At 43.5% G+C, this 19,844-nt stretch overlaps 1 protein-coding gene across 4 annotated transcripts in view; it reads left to right on the top strand.

Annotated features, from left to right (window-relative positions):
- EP300 (E1A binding protein p300) overlaps window positions 1-19,844 on the top strand; it is a 532,137-nt gene that overhangs the window by 232,741 nt on the left and 279,552 nt on the right. For all 4 annotated transcript variants that reach the window (XM_033935072.1, XM_033935073.1, XM_033935071.1 and 1 more), the window contains exons 10-11: window positions 17,551-17,725; window positions 19,294-19,371. In XM_033935072.1, the coding sequence (XP_033790963.1) occupies window positions 17,551-17,725; window positions 19,294-19,371 (253 nt within the window). The remainder of the gene's footprint in view (window positions 1-17,550; window positions 17,726-19,293; window positions 19,372-19,844) is intronic.

The raw sequence follows: 19,844 nt of genomic DNA, 5'->3' as shown, positions 1-19,844 counted from the left end.
TGCATCCAATCCACTGCCGACACTTTTTTGGCACCTCTTTCAACGGATCAAATATCATAGCCCCACTGTCGCGTATTCACATTTATTCTGCTTACGAGTTTATCTCATCAGTGCAGAGACCTTTTCAGTAAGTCCATTTTACTCTCCCTTTTTTACTTTCCCAAGTGCTGTGGTTTTATTCTTTGGTTTTAATAGAATCTCATTTGAACAATAATTTAGATCTTTCCTAGGTTTCACTTTTCATCTACCCGATCGGCTTGTCTTTGAGCTACTATCGGCTTATGCTTTCAAGATACACTCTGTATTATCAGCTGTTCATTTCCCATACGCTTACTTTTGCCCTGTTTAGGTCTATATAGTCTAGGCATACTGTTTGTAACCAGCCATAATTTTAAGTATGTATATGTCTTATTTTAGGGGGGGGGGGTAAGTTCTTTTAGCATGTTATTTAATTAATTCTGAGTTCGGTGTTACAATATGTTGTTCTTGGTTTTTAGTTTACACATTTTTTATTCTTTTTACAGTGACGGACCTTGACGTCGCTTATGTCTTGCCACCACTATACAGTATCTTTGTGATTTTTTTTTGTTTTTTCCCTCTATTTTTACCATGGACCCCTGACGAAGGTTTGTCCGAAACACGGACCGTGTCGGGTCCCTTGATTGGTAAAAGGGTTTGCATATATATATTTTTGTCACTAATAAATTTTGCCTACGTCTTGTACAGATCTGCAGTTTTGTTTTGTTTGTTCTCGGTTATTCTTTTCTATGACATGTTCACATCGCAATTTTACTCAAAAGTATAAATAGGTATCCATATTTCCATTCAAGTTTCATCACGGTGCTCTGGTTTTGGCTCCAGCATTTATCACTTCCGTCCAGCAGGTCTGGCTATCTGTTACCGTCTCATATTTTAAAGACTCACTTGTTATAATTAGCAGTGATCCACACGTCTCTTCATAATGGACATGTCCGATTTTAGCATTTGAATCTTAGTACTATGGGTTTGGTCTTTTCTGGTTTCCTTTCTGTAGTCTGCTTTTCGTCTGTAGTCTTTTGAATTTAGAATTACATTTTATGACATATTTTTGTGGTTATAATTGTATGACATGTCTAAATCGGTCAAGTTATCCATTCTTTTTATTATTTTTTGTCCTCTCATACAGTGGCAGACCGCCCCGGGTGCCAGCCCTTGGGGGGTACACAGCCGGCTGGATCCAGAACCTTCCAAGCTGCTCTAAATGGCACCTGCACCTCAGTGCGGCTGCTGTACTTATTCCGAAGCAGAGTTGGCAGCCGCACTGAAGAGCAGGAAGGTCCCGCGATGACTGCATTTGCCGCCTCTGCCTCCAGAAGACGTAAGTGACATCGGAAGGGGTGGACCGGCAGCTGCAGTCATTGCAAAACCTTGCCGCAACTCCCTGCGTCTGCTGGCCCACCCCCTCCAATGTCACTTACATCTTCTGGAGGCAGAGGCAACAGAAGCAGTCATCATGGGACCTTGCTGGTTTGGAGGGAGAGAGGAGCATAGAAGGGTGGTGGAGGGAGAAAAAGGGGTCAGGGTGGTATGGAAGGGTGGTGGAGGGAGAGAAAGGGGGCAGATGCTGATGGAATTGGTGTGCAGGGAAAGGAGAGAGAGACATAAGGGGGAAGGATACTGGATGGAATTGGGTTGGAGGGAAAGAAAGGGGGCAGATGCTGATGGAAGTGGGGGAAAGGGAAGAAGAGGAGACCAACTTCCCACCTCCATCCCTCTGTCTTCTGGCTCCACACTGCAGCTGGAGTCCTCAAGCAATGTTTTGGGCATCATCATTGACTCTACTTTGCCTTTCAACGACCACCTCAATTCCTTGGCAAAAAAATGCTTTTTCAGCCTTCACATGCTGAGGAAAGTAAGATCCTATTTCCATCAAAATCACTTTACCGTCCTCGTCCAATCCATCATCCTGTCCAGATTGGACTATTGCAACTCAATCTACCTAAGCCTTACCAAGAAAAACCTTCATAGACTTCAGCGGATCCAGAATGCCGCGGCTAAGCTTATATTCGCAAAAAGTAAATTAGACCATTTCTCACCGCTCCTGTCCAAGCTTCACTGGCTTCAGATTAACGCCAGGGTCCACTTTAAATGCACCTATCTAACTTTCAAAATCCTTCACGGCATCCTCCCTCCCTTTATCCCACTTTCCTGGAACTCCACAAATCTTAATACCACCAAACCCATTCACAAACTAAAACTATCCTTTCCTTCATTAAAAGGCATTTCCCGTGCAGGAAAACTAGGGACCTCCCTCCCCTTCAGATTCACTGAGCTCTGGAACAACCTTACCTCCCCCCTTCGGATCCTGAGCTCTCTCCAACTCTTCCGCAAACATCTGAAAACCTGACTGTTTTCAAAAATGTAATACTTACTCCATCTTTGGCATCCTAAGCCCTCCAAATATTCTTCTCACTATATCCTTTAACCTTCATTGGAGTTCCTTTCTCTCCCAACTCTTGTAAACCATGCTGAGCTCTACAATTGTGGAGAGGATGCGGTATACAAACCTAAGGTTTAGTTTAGAGAGAGATGCCAGACCATTGGAGGAGGGAAGGGAAGAAGATGGATGCCAGACTAATAGGGGTGAAGGGAGAGATGGAAGGAGAATACAAGGAGAAAAGATGCCATATAGAAGGGGCAGACAGTGGATGAAAGGAAGAGAGTGACAAGACTATGAGGAAAGCAGAAGCCAGAGAAGACAATGTAGAAAAAAATTCTATTTATTTATTTTTTTGCTTTAGGGGAGATGCATCGCTGTTTCTGTGGTGTTGCATTGTATGCAGAGTTCAGCTTCTTGGTGGTTCAATTTAACCTTTGTCTACATTTTTCTATTTTATCCCCCTTTTTACAAAACTGCAGAGCATTTTTTTTTAGCACTGGCCATGGTGGTAATTGCTCAGAATTCTATGAGAGTCTGAGCTGTTACCACCATGGCTAAAAACCACATTACAGTTTTGTAAAAGGGAGAGGGGTTAGTTTGTGATTACATATTCCATGCTAGGCGAAGGTGTGTTCTGTGTGTTCGAAAGACATGGGTTTCAGTTAGGATTAACTGTGTAGGATTGATCTGTACTAGGCTGGCTTGTTTAGTTTTACAATGGATGTATTGATGTACTGCTCACTGCAGTATGTAAGATGATGTCTTTTCCTAGGTACACTCTTGTGTGATGTGTGGATTGTTACTAAAAATCATTTTTCATACAGATCGGGGGGGTGTCAAAAAATGATGGGCCTCGGGTGTCACATATGCTAGGTACGCCACTGCCTTCATAGTTTATATCTAATCCACAAGCCTGCTTTTAGGACCTATAGGGTATGTATCCCTCTGATTCATGACAATTTACTTTTCATGTTATCTTATCCATTCTTTTAATTATATAACTGCCCAGATAAGCATCATTCTTTGACGTGATTGGATCTTGAAAACTAACGGCAACAGTGTTCTCCCCTGAAATTTTTTCCAGCCATGAAAAACATTTGCTGCATTTAGTGTGCCACAAAAAACATTTGCTGCATTTAGTGTGCCACAAAAAACATTTGCTCCGTTTAGTGTGCCGGAGTTAAAAAAGTTTGAGAGACGCTGCTCTATACCAGTGTTCTTCAACCTTTTTACATCTATGAACCGGCAGAAATAAAATAATTATTTTGTGGACCGGCATCGGTTTGCAGACTGGCAGTTGAAGAACACTGGGCTAAGTCGTGGGCCAGACCCTGCCCCCATAGTCTTAATTGTAACACTGTTTTTTCCATTCATTTTTCATATATACATACAATATAATCTTAACAATGCATCGATCACACCGCGGACCGGCAGTTGAAGAACACAGTTTTGGGCCTGCTGCACATGCCGACCCTCAGCACCAGTCCATGGACCGGTGGTTGAAGAACACTGCTCTATACCAGTGGTCTCAAACTCAAACCCTTTGCAGGGCCACATTTTGGATTTGTAGGTACTTGGAGGGCCGCAGCAAAAATAGTTAATGTCTTATTAAAGAAATGACAATTTTGCATGAAGTAAAACTCTTTATAGTTTATAAATCTTACCTCCCCCTCTGAAGGCCTGCATGTTCTCCCCTTCTCTGCAGCGTCCTCCAGCTTCCCCCCCTGGTTTCCCGGTCTTAGTTTCAGCTAATTACCGCAGCCTGCAGAGAGGATTGCCGGTGCTGTAGCATTCCTTGCAGGCTGCCATAGGCCTCCGCAGCATGTTCCCTCTGCCATGGTCCTGCCCCTCCTCTGATGTCGGGGGCAGGATCGTGGAAGAGGGAATATGCTGCTGAGGACGACAGCAGCCTGAAAGGATCGCTTAGCATTGGCAATCCTCTCTGCAGACTGTGGTAATTATCTGAAGGTAAGAGTAGGATTCCAAGGGGGAAGCCGGAGGATGCTGCAAAGAGCGGGCAGCACTAGTACAGACCGCGGGCTGCAAAGTTGAACCTAGTGGGCCGCATGTGGTCCCCGGGCTGCGAGTTTGAGACCACTGCTCTATACCATTTGAAAGAGGGCAAATATCTAATTATTCACTTCTAGAATTGGATACTTCTTAAATTTAATCAAAATATTATGGAACAAGTGTCAAACCTTAAGAAAGGCAGTCATATTGAGCATTGGAAAATAACTAATAATAATTAACTAATACAAATAGTACACATTTAGGGCTCCTTTTACTAAGCTGCGATAGCAGTTTTACCGTGCGCTTAAGTCGCGCAGAATTGCCGCATGCGCTAGGCGCAAACCTTCCATGCCAGGTGGTCAAGGCCAGTAGTGTGCTCGACTTCAAGAGTCGATGGGACAAACAGGTGGGGGTGCTACAGAGTTATGCTTAAAAGATGGATAACACAGGGAGGGAGGGTTCCTGAGTAGGCAGACTTGTTGGGAGGGAGGGTTCTTGAGTGGGCAGACTTGTTGAGCCGCCGGCCCTCTTCTGCCGTCATATTCTGTTTCTATGTTTAACATCATTCCCTCCAAGATCCCCTTTCAACAAATTCAATGTTTACATCTTCAAGCCCCATGCCTACCCATACAAGTCTCTCAACCACCCATCCATCTAGTCACTCTTATTTCTTCACCACCCTGTACCATATACCACATAGTATCCCTCCCCTTATAACAAAATTCCCAGTCCATATATCCAGTAATACCCATATACCCAACATTCACCCTATTCGTACCCCAACCCCTCAACATCCAGATCTTATCCCACATCTCCTCTCCCACCATCCATGACCACAGATTAAGACAAATAATGTCCTGCAACAAAGTTGTATGAGGTAACTGCAATCCAGAGCAATCGGAAAATAATCTGGATCTAGCTTCCTGCTCCATTAGTCCCTAGTTAATCATGTTTGCCCACCAGAACTAGTGTAGACTGTTATGCAGTAGATCAGGTCCCAAGCTCAACTTTATGCCAGTGGAAACCAGCCAGGTGCTGCTGAACAGTCTATATCAGTGTTTTTCAACCTTTTTATACCCGTAAACCGGCAGAAATAAAAGAATTATTTTGTGGACCGGCAAACTACTAGGACTAAAGTTTAAAAACCCCGTTTCCGCCCCATCTCCGCGAGCTCGGTCACCTCAGTAACTATAGAAAAATAGATAAATAAAGTGCAAAATATAGACAGCAGATATAAATTCTCAAAACTGACACGTTTTGATCACTAAATTGAAAATAAAATCATTTTTCCTACCTTTGCTGTCTGGTGTTTTCATGAGTCTCTGGTTGCGTTTCCTTCTGTCTGTGTATCCTATCTTTCATTTCTTTCTTTCTGTACTCAGGCCCAAGAATTGTCCCTTTATTCCCTCCCTCTTTCCTTCCTATGTCCTTAGTGCCCCCAGTGCCTCCTTCTCATGTCCTTAGTGCCCCTTCCTGTCTTTAGTGCCCCCAGTGCATCCTTCCCATGTCTTTAGTGCCCCCAGTGCCTCCTTCCTATCCTTAGTGCCCCATCCTGTCTTTATTGCCCCCAGTGCATCCTTCCCCTGTCTTTAGTGCCCCCAGTGCATCCTTCCCATGTCTTTAGTGCCTCCAGTACCTCCTTCCTATGTCCCTCTCACTGCCTTCCAGACTTTGTCCCACCCCCACCCCCGAAGCCAGCCTGCCTGCCTGTTTACCTCCTTGGCCAAAGCCAGCCAGCCTGCCTGCCTACCTCCTTCCCTCCCTGCCCCACAAAAAAAAAAAGCCTCCTTCCTTCCTTTCCCCTAGTCTGCTGTTATCTTACTGCCCTGCTACTGCTACTACTAAAGCCGACAGGAATTCTTTCCGACGTCATTTCTGATGTCGGAGAGGACGTTCTGGGCCAGCCAGGCAGCGATTGGCTGGCCCAGAATGTCCTCTCCAATGTCGGAATTGACATCGGAAAGAAGACTTCCTGTCTGCTTTAGCAGCAGGGTAGTAAGAGTAGCGGACTGGGTGAAAGGAAGGAGGGAGGCTTTTTTTTTTTTTTTTTTGCGTGACAGGTAGGGATAGGAAATGATCGCCTGTCCCGTTGTCCCCAAGCACAGCTTCGGGACGGTGTCCCTGAAATCGGGACATTTCGGCGTCCCGAAGCTGTGTGTGGGGACAACGGGACAGGAGGTCTGAAAATGGGACCAGTGGTCACCTTAATCTTGCCGGCCCTGCGCGGACCGGCGGTTGAAGAACAGTGGTCTATATTCCCCTTTTACCAGCCCTGCCATTTGATACATCCGTGCCTTCTTTCAGCAGTAGCACCTCTATCTCTCACAGGGAGGAAACTTTTATATGTATTCTATTTATGGAAAATGAGCAGCCGACAAGTAAAGGTCCACTTGTAGTGCATATTTGCTCAGGTCAAGACACTTGTCACCTGCTTGAAAGCACAATGTTTTTGTTGAGTGCTGGCTGCTAAATTTGTTTATTCAGTACTATGTATACTGCAATTCCATAGGTCAAAGCTGTAAAGAATCTATAATTGATGGATAGAAAGGAACTCCATAAATATAAAAGGACTGTGTAGTGTCAACATACATTCAGACCAAAGTGTCCTGTGTTGTCCCCACAGGGGCCCAGGCAAGCCATTTTCTAGTAAGTTAAGCAGGTATATTAACTATTCTTTTTTTACATTAGATAGTGAGCCCACTGGGACAAATAGGCATAATGCTTGAAGTACCCGTATGTAAATAGCTTTGAGTGTGGTTGTAAAACTACAAAAAGGCATGGTATGGAAGTCTCAGTCCCTTTCCCTATTAAAATATTCGCTCCATAAGGCATACAGACATTTCCGCCCACTTTTTTGGGGAAAAAAGTGTTTTCTTATGGAGTGAAAAAAATGGTATATAGAATAAAAAAAAAACAAAAAACCAACAAATTTGAAAGGTCTTAGCACCCTGGCGTGAGAGTGCAAGTTGATGCCAGAGCATATTTTTGTATTTAAAAGAAAAACGACAATAGTCCACTACTGTAATTGGTTCCATTGCTGTTGAATATAACAGACATCCCAAACTAGGCTATTTTCAGAACTGTAAGACTAAATTATCTTTAGAGTAATAAACTTTTCTTTTGTTTTCCCAAATATAAAATGATTACTACTTTTATTCATGTATATTGAGTGCAAGCTTATCTGTATTCCTTTTTTTTCCATACTCTTTAGAGATAAGTAACTTATTACTTCTGTTGTGCCATCTTTTGTGTTAGTTTTACTCATGTTTTAGTGCCAAAGACTGACAATTTCAGTAGGTCAGTATCTAGGGGTCAAGGGGAGAATATATAATGGTAGCTATCTTAATTCTCCACCCCCTCCATAAAGTCCATAAAGCTAAAAAGACAGATAAGTTTCTGGTGGTGATCAAAATAAAGGATTTTAAAGCAGGTAAAAGCTGCAAGATATATCTGTTCTGTCTATTTTCATTGTTGCAATTTTGCAGATCCTTCTTCTTTGTATGATGGATCATCTAAATCAGTGTTTTTCAACCTTTTTTGGGCAAAGGCACACTTGTTTCATGAAAAAAATCACGAGGCACACCACCATTAGAAAATGTTAAAAAATTTAACTCTCTGCCTATATTGACTATATATAAAGTAATTCTCTTGAATAGGAATCAAATAAACACAAAGAAAGTATTTTATAATTACTTTATTATGAAATAAAAATTATAAAAATTATAAAATACTTTATTCAGTGCGAAACCTGGGCCTGTTTGGCTGAACACAAAGCTGATATTCTGGCTGGAATCGAAGAAAGACACACACGTAGCTCTTCGTCAACAGCTCTCAGTCTCTCTCTGTATTTGGTTTTTATAGCATACAAAAATAGACAAATATACCCGCCATCCTTTTTATTAAACCACAATAGCAGTTTTTAGCGCAGGGAGCTGCGCTGAATGTCCAGCGCTGCTCTTGACGCTCATAGGCTCCCTGCGCTAAAAACCACTATTGCGGTTTAGTAAAAGGTGACCATATTGTAAAATATAGACAGCAGATATAAATTCAGAACTGTGCATATTAAGTGAAGGGAAGTTTTCATCTCTGGGAATTTACCCAGTTAACTATTAAGTTATTTGGGCAAATTCCTTTGAAAACTGTAGTAATACTGCCTCCACTTTGCTAAATTTAAAATAAAATCATTTTTCCTACCTTGTCTGGTGATTTCTGGTTGCACTTTCTTCTTCTGACTGTGCATCCAATCTTTCTTCCCTTCTATCAGCCTGTATGCTTTCTCTCCTCCACACCTCATTCCCTCCCCCAACTTTTTCTTCCTCTCTCCCTGACCTTTCTTTCTTTCTTTTTTTCTGTTTCTCTTCTTTCCTTCTGTTTCCCTGCCTGCCCCCTTTCTTTCTTTCTCCCTGCCGTTCCCCAAGCCACTGCCACTGCCATCGGGGAACAGGACCCACCAATGGATAACAGGCCCCAAAGCCGATGCCGACGCATGCTCTCCCTGACGTCAATTCTACAATCGGAGAGGAAGTTCCGCCCAGCTAGGCAGTGATTGGCTGGCCCGAACTTCCTCTCCGACTGCAGAATTGACGTCGGGGAGAAGAAGACTTATCGGCTCGATAGATTAGATCGCCAAGACAAAGTGAGTCCTGGGTGATCGACTCACTTTGCCTTGGCGAGCTACTGGCGCCCCTGCCTCGGGCCCCCTGTCAGCTCCGGGCCCGGCGACCCTGCGGCACACCAGGCAACATCTCGCGGCACACTAGTGTGCCGCGGAACAGCGGTTGAAAAACACTGATCTAAATGCACTTCCTTAAATTTTGCTATGTATTTGTCATCACCACCGCCACTACAAGGTTATTTCATGTTGCTACCTTTTTTGTGAAGAATATTTGTGCTATTCCTCAGTCTATCTCTTATTCAGTCTTAATAGTATCACTTCCCTAGCAACAGCAGCAGATGAATCCAGAGACCAATGGGATAGTTCACATCTACCAGCAGGCGGAGATAGAGAAACTGATTAACAGGTGGTCCTATTGGCTGGCACTCCTCCTGTCTCATCAGTAATCTCTATCTCCCAGCAGGAAAAGGTCGCTATTCAACTAGCTCCTGAATTCTGGCTGTGGCTGGAACTTTATTTTCTCCTGTTGAGGTTTCTCTTCAGTGAGACTGCCATTCTGTTTCTCCTGTTGAGATTTTCTCTTCAGTGAGACAGGGGTGTCCGGCTGAACGGTGCCGGCTTTAGAGGTTACACTTGGGCCCCCCCTTGTCCCTGCCTCACCCTCCCTCCATTGCTAGAGGGTCTGACTGGGTCTCAAATTTTTTCTTCTTTCCCTTCTCTGTAAAAAAAAAAAAAAAAAAGAGACCACAGTTGTTACATTCTGCCATGCTTTTGCTGCAAACTGGCTTCAACCGGCCCTAACAACAAGCTGTGAGTATGTCTGGCTTTTACAGTTGTTTGAACTTCAGGTTCTGTTTGGGAGTCTTAGTACTGTGGGTTCGGTCATCATACATTTAAGGTATGGATATTTTATTGAGGCTAAGTTTTATGACTAGAAATCCATGGAGGGAGCCAGGACTTCCCGCCCTTTGCATGCACGCGCTTTGTTTCCTTGTTGGTTACAGCGCAGCAGTAGCGATGCGATTTCATGCTCGTACTTGTTCTCTTTGTTGGGTTTCAGTGCAGCAGTAGTCCTGTTTATTCTGAGGCTCTCTTTCATCAGTGTTTGTCACGGCCATGTGCAGCTGATTGTGCAGGTGCCGGTTTATAGCAGCGCGCATGAGATGGGATATGTTTTTTCCGGCGCTGTGGGCCGTTCTTCTGGTTATTCCCCGAGTCTGATTTTCTTTCTATGCAAACCGCGGCAGGGTAAATTTTGCGGGGCTCGAATCCGACTATGTTTCTAGGAGCGTTGATGCAGCGGCCACGTGTCAGCGAGAATCAGGCGTGCGCATGGGTCTCCGGCGATGGCGGGAGAGCTGTAGCGTTCCGGTAGTTTGTTTCCAGCTGACTTTGGTCAGGGTATGCCGGGGCTTCTCTCCTTTCCGGTTCAGACAAGTTGTATGTGTTTCACCAGCTTTGGTACAAGCTTGGGCAGCTTTATATGTCTATGTCTGTGTTCCTGTTGTACTCCCTTGAAGGAAGCTGCTTGTTTAATCGGACTCTGGGGTTAGCACTCAAGGGGTTTACCATAGAGACTCTGACCTGTGCTAGGTCACCCAGTCTCGGTTTGTCTCCAGACTGGGGCGACATATGGCAACTCACGGCGCAGTGAGATCAGCAGTAAGATAGTGCCCTGTATTTCACACAGGTATCTCATTGTCTCTCTTGGGGTCCCTGCAGATTGAGCCTTTGTCTATTGGTAACTGTCCTTGTTTGGGCCTCTGTGCTGAGCTGCATGTGTCTAGTAGTGGCACAGGATATTTATGCCTAAAGGTAGTACAAGCAGTTTCCAAGTTCGGGCTGTCTCAATGGGCATAATGACACTGCGCATATTCCTGCGGCCAGGACTCTCTTTCTCTATTTCTAAGGGGGCCTGGACTTCAGATTTCCATGCTTATCATGCTGGTTTCTCCTGTCGCCATTTTCTCATGGCACATGCTAGACGGGCCCCCCAACCAGACAGAAAAGGCTGTACAGCTCCTTTTAACCAGGAGCCAGTTACCTATTCTATCAAACCCATGGAGGATCACGCACTATGTGGCTGTTAGCCTCATCCCTGAAGCTCTCATTAACGATGTGAGCTTTGTCTGATACCTGTAAGGATGCTGTTGTTTTCCACGGGGCGGTAGATGCAGCATCTTGATTGAGTCTAGTACGTATTCACTTTAAAGGACATACGTATTTCGCTCATGTTGCATGGGGTTAGTACTGTTTTCATGGTTCCAGTATATTCCTCTTTACATTGTGAACCTTGATTTTTCCTAGGAGAATCTTCTTGCAAATCCTACAGTCTTATTCTGCCATTCCCTGACCTTCTGCACTTCATTCTGAGGGGATCTTGACTTCTTCCAATGACTCTTCAGGCTTTCTCATGAGGGAGAAGACACTATAATGTCAGGTCAGAGGGCTGTGAAGATTTTTCAGGATGCTTGCATCTTTGCATTCTCCTCAGGTTTTCCAGTTCGTTCTTGGAGTCTCTATGTTTTGTGTTTCCCTTTTCAGTGTTACTGGTCCTCAGGACGGTTCTTGTAGTTCTTCGGGAACTAAGGGACGTTGTTCCACTTACCGCATGGTGCCCGAGATAGGGGGCATTGGGCAGGCTGGATCCCATTCTGCTGAATTAGTTTCTCGGGGTTACACATTTCTGCAGACAACCTGGGAGTATATTTACATTTTCTTTATGGACTCCGAATCGGCACTTGGTTTGCCTGCCTCTCTTGGAGCGGCGCTTTCGGATTTGGCACATGCCATTTTGCCTACCCAAGGCTTCACAAACGTTTTAGGTGATGTGGGCGGTGGCACCGTTTTGGCGCTACCAGGCGATTCATCTAATTTCTTCTTGACTGCCTGCTTGATTCGGACGTCTTCCAGTCGGGCCATTTGACTGACATGAAAAGGGTGATATCTTTTCCTCAGTTCTTTACACGTGCATCTTTGAATTTGCACAGCACTCTTTTCTCCTGTACTATTTATAGGTATATCGGGGTGATGTTTTTATTCATATAGGAGAGACATGTGTTTCTTTCCGGAGACTTGGGCGTGGGGTCTCGGTCTCAGATTGGTATTCTTCGCTTACCATGACCAAGAGTATGGGATTCTGTACAGTTTCTGGGATCCATATTGCTGACTCCACTGGGGATTTCGGCTTGCTTTCCCCTTCTTACGCTACAGCAGTCGCTTTTGTTCCGGTGGTTCCCGGTATCTCAGAGCACCAATTATTTGGTATGCTCCTCCTGCATCACTCTGTATGATTTGGTGGCTCCGCGCGATTTCTCTTTTCAAGGCATGCCTCGGTCTTTGCTGGACTATCTCATGACCACCGACCATCCCGGGCTGTCGGGTTGGGGGGCTCCGTGGCTTCCATCCTCAGCTCCTGGAGTCTGGTCTTCAGAGGCGACTCAGTACTTGTTCATTCTTCTGCTCTTGAGCAGGGTCAGGCTACCTTTCTGGAGCTTCAGATCATTCTTCCGGATTGCCACTGAGGGTCCTTTTGGTCAGTATTAGGATGGGGGTATTACTCTACTGCTTGGGCAGTAAGTGTTGTACTCATTGGCAGGTGAAGTTGTTCTACTTCAATGGGTGGACTCTCATCTTCGTCTTCTGTTGGCAGATCCTTTTATGGATCAGGATAAGAGTTTGGATAGACTTTCTCTCCGCGGAATCTGAGCATGGCCCATTTCTTGTATGTTACACTGTACAGCGCTTTGTACGCTCTGGAAAGTGTGCATGTTAGTAATAGTGTAATCTTCTGCATCCTGGATATTGAGATTTGTGGCTCAAGCGTTCTAGCTCTTTTTATGGAAGTGAGATCTGCTTGACCTAGACCTCATGGCCTCGTCTCTCAATTCTAAGCTTCCTAGCTTCTTCGGCGGGCCCAGGGAGTGGGAGTTAGAGAGGGTAGCTGCATCTTTCTCGCTTCTGCCTTCTCTTTTTCAGTGTTTTCTGATGGCTTGGATTTGCCACCTTGAGCTCGCTTTCCGGGCACAGTATTTGTAGAATCTCTGGATTGGCGGCGCCATCCTTACTTTGCGGATTTGATGAGTCTTTCAACAGCCGGACTAAGAAGTTTCCTGGTATCTCCGGCTTTGCTCGCCTAGGGTCTGTTCAACATGGATATTTGTACTACTTTAGTATTACAACCTAGTTTTTTGAAAAATCTTGGCTGACATGTAAGGATTATGCGAAGCAGGTTGTTTCTTCTCATATCCAGGTGCTACGGACGTCTTCTCCTGTGGCTTCTGCTTCCTTTTGGAGGTTTTTCCTTTCTTGGGTGCTTCTTAACGTTTGAACCACTCCATAAGAACATAAGAACATAAGCAGTGCCTCTGCTGGGTCAGACCAGAGGTCCATCGTGCCCAGCAGTCCGCTCTCGCGGCGGCCCAACAGGTCCAGTACCTGTGCAGTAATCCTCTATCTATACCCCTCTATCCCCTTTTCCAGTAGGTAATTGTCTAATCCTTTCTTAAACCCCATTACTGTACTCTGCCCTATCACGTCCTCTGGAAGCGCATTCCAGGTGTCCACCACACGTTGGGTAAAGAAGAACTTCCTAGCATTCGTTTTGAATCTGTCCCCTTCTATCTTTTCCGAGTGCCCTCTTGTTCTTTTATTTTTTGAAAGTTTGAAGAATCTGTCTCTCTCTACTTTCTCTATGCCCTTTATGATCTTGTAAGTTTCTATCAAATCCCCTCTAAGTCTCCTCTTCTCCAGAGAAAAGAGACCCAATTTCTCCAATCTCTCAGCGTATGAAAGGTTTTCCATACCTTTTATCAGACGTGTCGCTCTCCTCTGGACCCTCTCGAGTAACGCCATATCCTTCTTAAGGTATGGTGACCAAAATTGGACGCAGTACTCCAGATGCGGGCGCACCATCGCCCGATACAACGGCAGAATAACTTCTTTCGTTCTGGTCGCAATACCCTTCTTGATTATACCAAGCATTCTATTCGCTTTCTTAGCGGCCGCTGCACACTGTGCCATCGGCTTCATTGTTGTGTCCACCATTACCCCCAAGTCCCTTTCCTGTATACTCTCCTTCAATAATATCCCTCCCATCGTATAGTTGTACCTCAAGTTTCTGCTTCCCATATGTAATACTTTACATTTCTCAACGTTGAACTTCATCTGCCACCTCGTCGCCCATTCCCCTAGCTTGTTCAAGTCCCTTTGCAATTCTTCGCAGTCTTCTATAGTCCGAGCACCACTAAAAAGTCTGGTGTCGTCTGCAAATTTTATTATCTCACACTTTGTCCCTGTTTCTAGATCATTTATGAATATATTAAATAGCAGTGGCCCGAGCACCGAGCCCTGCGGTACACCACTCGTGACCCTCCTCCAGTCAGAGTAGTGGCCTTTCACTCCTACCCTTTGCTTTCTACCTTCCAACCAGTTTCTGATCCATCTATGTACATCTCCTTCCACCCCATGGTTCTTCAGCTTCTGGAGTAGACGTTCATGGGGTACCTTGTCAAAGGCTTTTTGGAAATCTAGATATATGATGTCTATGGGGTCTCCTCTGTCCATTTGTTTGTTAACTCCCTCGAAGAATTGCAGTAAGTTCGTTAGGCACGTTCTACCCTTGCAGAAACCATGTTGACTGGTTATCAGTAGTTCGTTCCTTTCGAAATGTTCATCGATGTTTTCTTTTATCAGAGCTTCTGCCATTTTTCCCGGAACCGAGGTCAGACTCACTGGTCTGTAATTTCCAGGGTCTCCTCTTGATCCCTTTTTAAAGATGGGCGTAACGTTGGCTATCTTCCAATCCTCCGGGATCACGCCTGTTTTTAGGGACAGGTTGCAAATTTGCTGTAGTAGTTCCGCTATCTCCTCCTTTAATTCTTTCAGAACCCTTGGATGTATTCCGTCCGGACCCGGGGATTTGTCAGGTTTTAGTTTTCCTATCTGCCTGCGTACGTCTTCAAGGCTCACTTCTATGGATGTTAATTTTTCTGTTTGACTTCCATGAAAGAATTGCTCAGGTTCCGGTATGTTTGAAGTGTCCTCATTTGTAAATACAGACGAAAAAAACATGTTTAGCCTTTCTGCCACTTCTTTCTCCTCTTTCACAGCTCCCTTCCTGTCTTCGTCATCCAGCGGTCCTACCTCCTCCCTAGCCGGCTCCTTCCCTTTAACATATTTAAAGAATGGTTTGAAGTTTCGTGCTTCCTTAGCTAGCCTCTCTTCATACTCTCTTTTGGCTTTTCGAACCACACGGTGACATTCTTTTTGATTTTTCCTGTGCTCTTTCCAATTCTCCTCAGTTTTGTCCTTTTTCCACTTCCTGAATGAACTTTTCTTATTACCTATTGCTTCCTTCACTATTTTGGTTATCCATGCCGGGTCTTTTGTTCGACTCTTTGTGCACCCCTTTCTGAACCTGGGGATATATGTATTTTGCGCCTCGCTCACCATGCCCTTGAAAAAAGACCAGGCATGTTGTACCGTTTGCCATTTTTTGGACGTGTTCCTAAGTTTCTTTCTTACCATTTCCCTCATTGCCTCGTAGTTTCCTTTCCTGAAGTTTAAAGTTGTCGCTATGGTTCTCTTCCCTTTCGGTATTCCTACTTCAACCTTGAACTTGATCATATTATGATCACTGCTTCCCAACGGTCCCACTATTTCTACTTCCTTTGCAGGTCCCCTTAACCCATTTAGGATTAGATCCAGAGTGGCATTTCCTCTCGTTGGTTCTCTAACAAGCTGCTCCATGAAGCAATCCTGTGTAGCTTCCAGGAATTCTGTCTCTCTAGCACATTTTGAGCTTCCAAGACTCCAGTCTATCCCAGGGTAGTTGAAGTCTCCCATTATAACTGTGTTCCCGCTTTTGCTTTCTCGCTTCATCTCGGCTTCCATTTCTTCATCGATATCTCCGGTTTGTCCAGGTGGACGATAGTATAGGCCTATCTTTATTTCAGGCCCTTTCTTTCCTGGTATTTTAACCCATAGCGATTCTAGCTTGTTGGCCGTCTCCACTCCAGAGTTCCTTTTTGGCACAGGTGTATTGCCGAGGGCTTAGCGTTCAATTCCCTTCAGCTTCTAGTGCCATTCTTAGCTTGTTACAAGGGCTAGGTATATTGCTCTTCGCTTACTTCTCAGCTTCATGTAGTTCAGGTCCTAAACAGAGTGCGGTATATTCATGCGCCTCTTAGAAAGCCCGGTTTGGGAGTACAATCTTCACGTACTTCTTCTCAGTATACCGAAGGCTTCATTTCATCCTTGTCTTTTGGGACTCTAAAGGGCTGTGCTGTTGAACATGGGGTTTCTTGTGGCCATGGCTTCAGCTCTGCAGTTTTCTATGTTGCAGGCCTTGTTCAACGGGGATTCCTATTTCTGATTTCCGAAATATGGGGTATCAGTTCGGATGGTACCATTATTTCTTTCTAGGGGGTTGTCATCCTTTTATGTCATGCTCGCTTTTCCTTCCTTCTTCCTGGGAGGGGAAATTGGGAGCAGTGCTTTTTTATCACTGCATTTTTTGATATGTACGTAGCGTTCTCTGTGAGCTCGGTTTCTTACGACTTTTAGTTGTTTATATTTCCTTTTTGCATTCTTCAAGGGACGCCTCAAATGTTTGGTGGCTTCCGAAGCCTCCATCGCTCAATGGGTCCAGGAGGACATTCTTTATGCTTGCTTGCTGGCAGGGAAGCGGTTGGCGAAAGAACTTCATGACCATTCCGCTGGAGCGATGGCTACTTCTTGGGCTCGGCCCAGAGGTTTTTTTCCTTGGAGGAGATTTATCTCGCGGCTAATTGGTCTTCCGAGCGTGCTTTCTCTCCCCATTTCTGCTTGGATGTGGGGGCGCATGCGGTAGGGGCGTTTTGTGCTTCGGTTGTTGCGGAGACGGCGTTTGCTTCCCACCCAGATTGAGGATTGCTTTGCTACATCCCATTGGTCTCTGGATTCATCTGCTGCTGTTGCTAGGGAAGGAAAAATTATGTTCTTACCTGTTAATTTTCTTTCCCTTAGACGCAGCAGATGAATCCAGAGCCCCACCCTTTCTGGATATTGTCTCTCGGTTTTTTCTTTTGCACCTTTCGCAGTTTGTTATTATGGCAGGTTGTTTTCTGTATTATTGCATTTTGAGATTTGTTATGGGAAAGAAGTTTTTTACATGCTATGCCTATTGCTGGTTACGTGTGCTTGGGCAAGGAGCTATACTGATGAGACAGGAGAAGTGCCAGCCAGTAGGACCACCTGTTAATCAGTTTCTCTATCTCCGCCTGCTGGTAGATGTGAACTATCCCATTGGTCTCTGGATTCATCTGCTGCGTCTAAGGGAAAGAAAATTAACAGGTAAGAACATAATTTTTCCTTTGTTTTTGAACTTATTCTGCTTGAGGTATTTAAATGTCTGTCTTATTTCCTCTTGTGTATAGTTGTAATATGCTTCTGTATATTCCATACTTTTCTTTACCTCCTACCTTTATCACTGTTTCTAACGACATTCTTAATTAATGTCCAACAGGCAGAGTATTATCATCTACTAGCAGAGAAAATCTACAAGATTCAGAAGGAGCTGGAGGAAAAGAGACGGACACGGCTACTGAAACAAAACCAGATGCCCAATACCCCTGGCATACCACCTGCCCCCATAAACCAGGGGCCTAGTATAGGGCAACCACAGCCTGGGATGCCTACAAGTATGTAAAGAACGAGCAAAATTTGTGGAGACCCTTACTGAGTGTTCAAAATCCTTAGATTGACATAGATAATGTAGAACACTGTCAATTGTTGAATAATGCATAAGTTTTCTTTAAAACAGAGGGGAAAAGACCTCAAAAAACCCCTGGGATTCGATCAATAGAAGGACACCAATTCGGGGTCAGGGTATCATCATAGGTCAAAACCTCTGTTATAATTTATTCATTAATTTAATATGTTTTCAATATGTTTATTTTAAATACTTTATATTCATAAATAATTTATGTATCAAATATCAATTTCTCTCAAATTTAAATAAAGAGCAGGCAACCATCAAAAATCTGGCATTGTGATTGAATTAGATACAAGCACTTATCTTTTAAACCCTTCAGGGGAAGTGCTAAAGCATGTTCCTTGCCAGTAACAATGAAAAATTGCTCAGGAATCTGTTTATGGGTTGCCACCGCCTTTATTTAAATTTGAGAGAAATTGATATTTGATACATAAATTATTGATGAATATAAAGTATTTTTTTTTTCATTATTCAATTTATTTAATACAAACAAGCAATAAACATACTTGTACACAGATATACAAAAATTATTGAAAGAAAAATCTATAACCCCAAATCCACTTGATACAGGGTTTTGGTTATTCAATTATAATTCAAGTTATTTAGTCCACAACTATTTGAGAGAGATTTAAGAAAAAATAAAAATAAGAAATAAGACAAATCTTATCCAACTTAGAAAGTGGCACTTTTCTGCGGTGCTACAGCCATTCATGGCAGGTTACTCATTTTCAGCTACAGGCACTACTTGCTCTTTAAATTCTATAAATCCTATCAGTTGTTTATGTTCAAAAAATAAGTTAATAACTCTTGCTTTAGAAAGTGATAGAGAATATATACTATGCTTGTTTTTTCATCATATTAATGATCAGTTTTTAGGTTCTAATGTTCGAATATTTCCTGATATGTCATTGAGATCTCAGAGGTGTAGGAAGGAATTCTTGGCATTACAGCCAAGAGTCCTAGCCTTGGGAGCAAATTTTGTGTTAAAATTTCCTGTAAAATGTTTTGTTTCACATCAGAATAAGAATTACTTATTAAATATAAAGTATTTAAAATAAACATATTGAAAACATATTAAATTAATGAATAAATTATAACAGAGGTTTTGACCTATGATGATACCCTGACCCCGAATTGGTGTCCTTCTATTGATCGGATCCCAGGGGGGTTTTGAGGTCTTTTTCCCTCTGTTTTAAAGAAAATTTATGCATTATTCAACAATTGACAGTGTTCTACATTATCTATATCAATACAAGTATGTAAAGAACATCTTATTTTTTTGTGAATTTTGTTAACAGCTTCTACCTGTTGGTGGCCATTAGGCTATCTGAATGGGTATGGAGTTTGTAAATAGCTTTATATTTGGGCATGTTTTGTCATTAATTCACCTTCTGTAGATTCCAGAAGTATGGAATTCTTGAAAATTTCTCTGGGATGGTTTGTAAGCCAAACTATTGGGTGTCTTAAGAAATTCTTCCTTTTTTTCCTATTTAGATGGTCCCCTGCCTGACCCAACCATGATCCGAGCCAACGTGCCAAACCAGATGATGAATCGTATGCAGTCACAACAAGGTGTGTTAGAGTAATATTCAGAAAGGGGCAATCTAATATTTCAATAGCTGTTTCACTTTGTTTCCAAGCAGGAAAGTTAGTTTGACACTGTTGGAACACATAGTGAAGAAGGAAGAGCTCTTTTGATAATACCTAGTGCTTTGACAAGAAGCAGCACTTGAGGAAGTAGCTCTTGAGGCATTGAATCCTGTTGCCAACAGTTGAGTAATATTGTGGTCTATGGCTTTTACTAAAGTGCTAGTGGAAGGGGGAAAAAGGGAGAGATTTTGGGTTTAGCTTTCCTTTTTTTAGTTGTAGGTCAAGGTGAATTACATTCAGGCACAGCAGGTTCTTTTCCTGTTCCCGGAGGGCTTGCAATCTGTCCATACACGAGTTAATGTAGGATTAAGGGATTTACCTAAGATAACAGAGGTACAGAAAAGCAAAAGGAAGGCAGCAAGAGAGATGTCCTAATCAACCAATATGCATGCTTT

The sequence above is a fragment of the Geotrypetes seraphini genome, chromosome 2 (assembly GCF_902459505.1).
Source record: "Geotrypetes seraphini chromosome 2, aGeoSer1.1, whole genome shotgun sequence".
NCBI lineage: Eukaryota > Metazoa > Chordata > Amphibia > Gymnophiona > Dermophiidae > Geotrypetes > Geotrypetes seraphini.
This window is presented reverse-complemented; position numbering and strand designations above follow the sequence as displayed.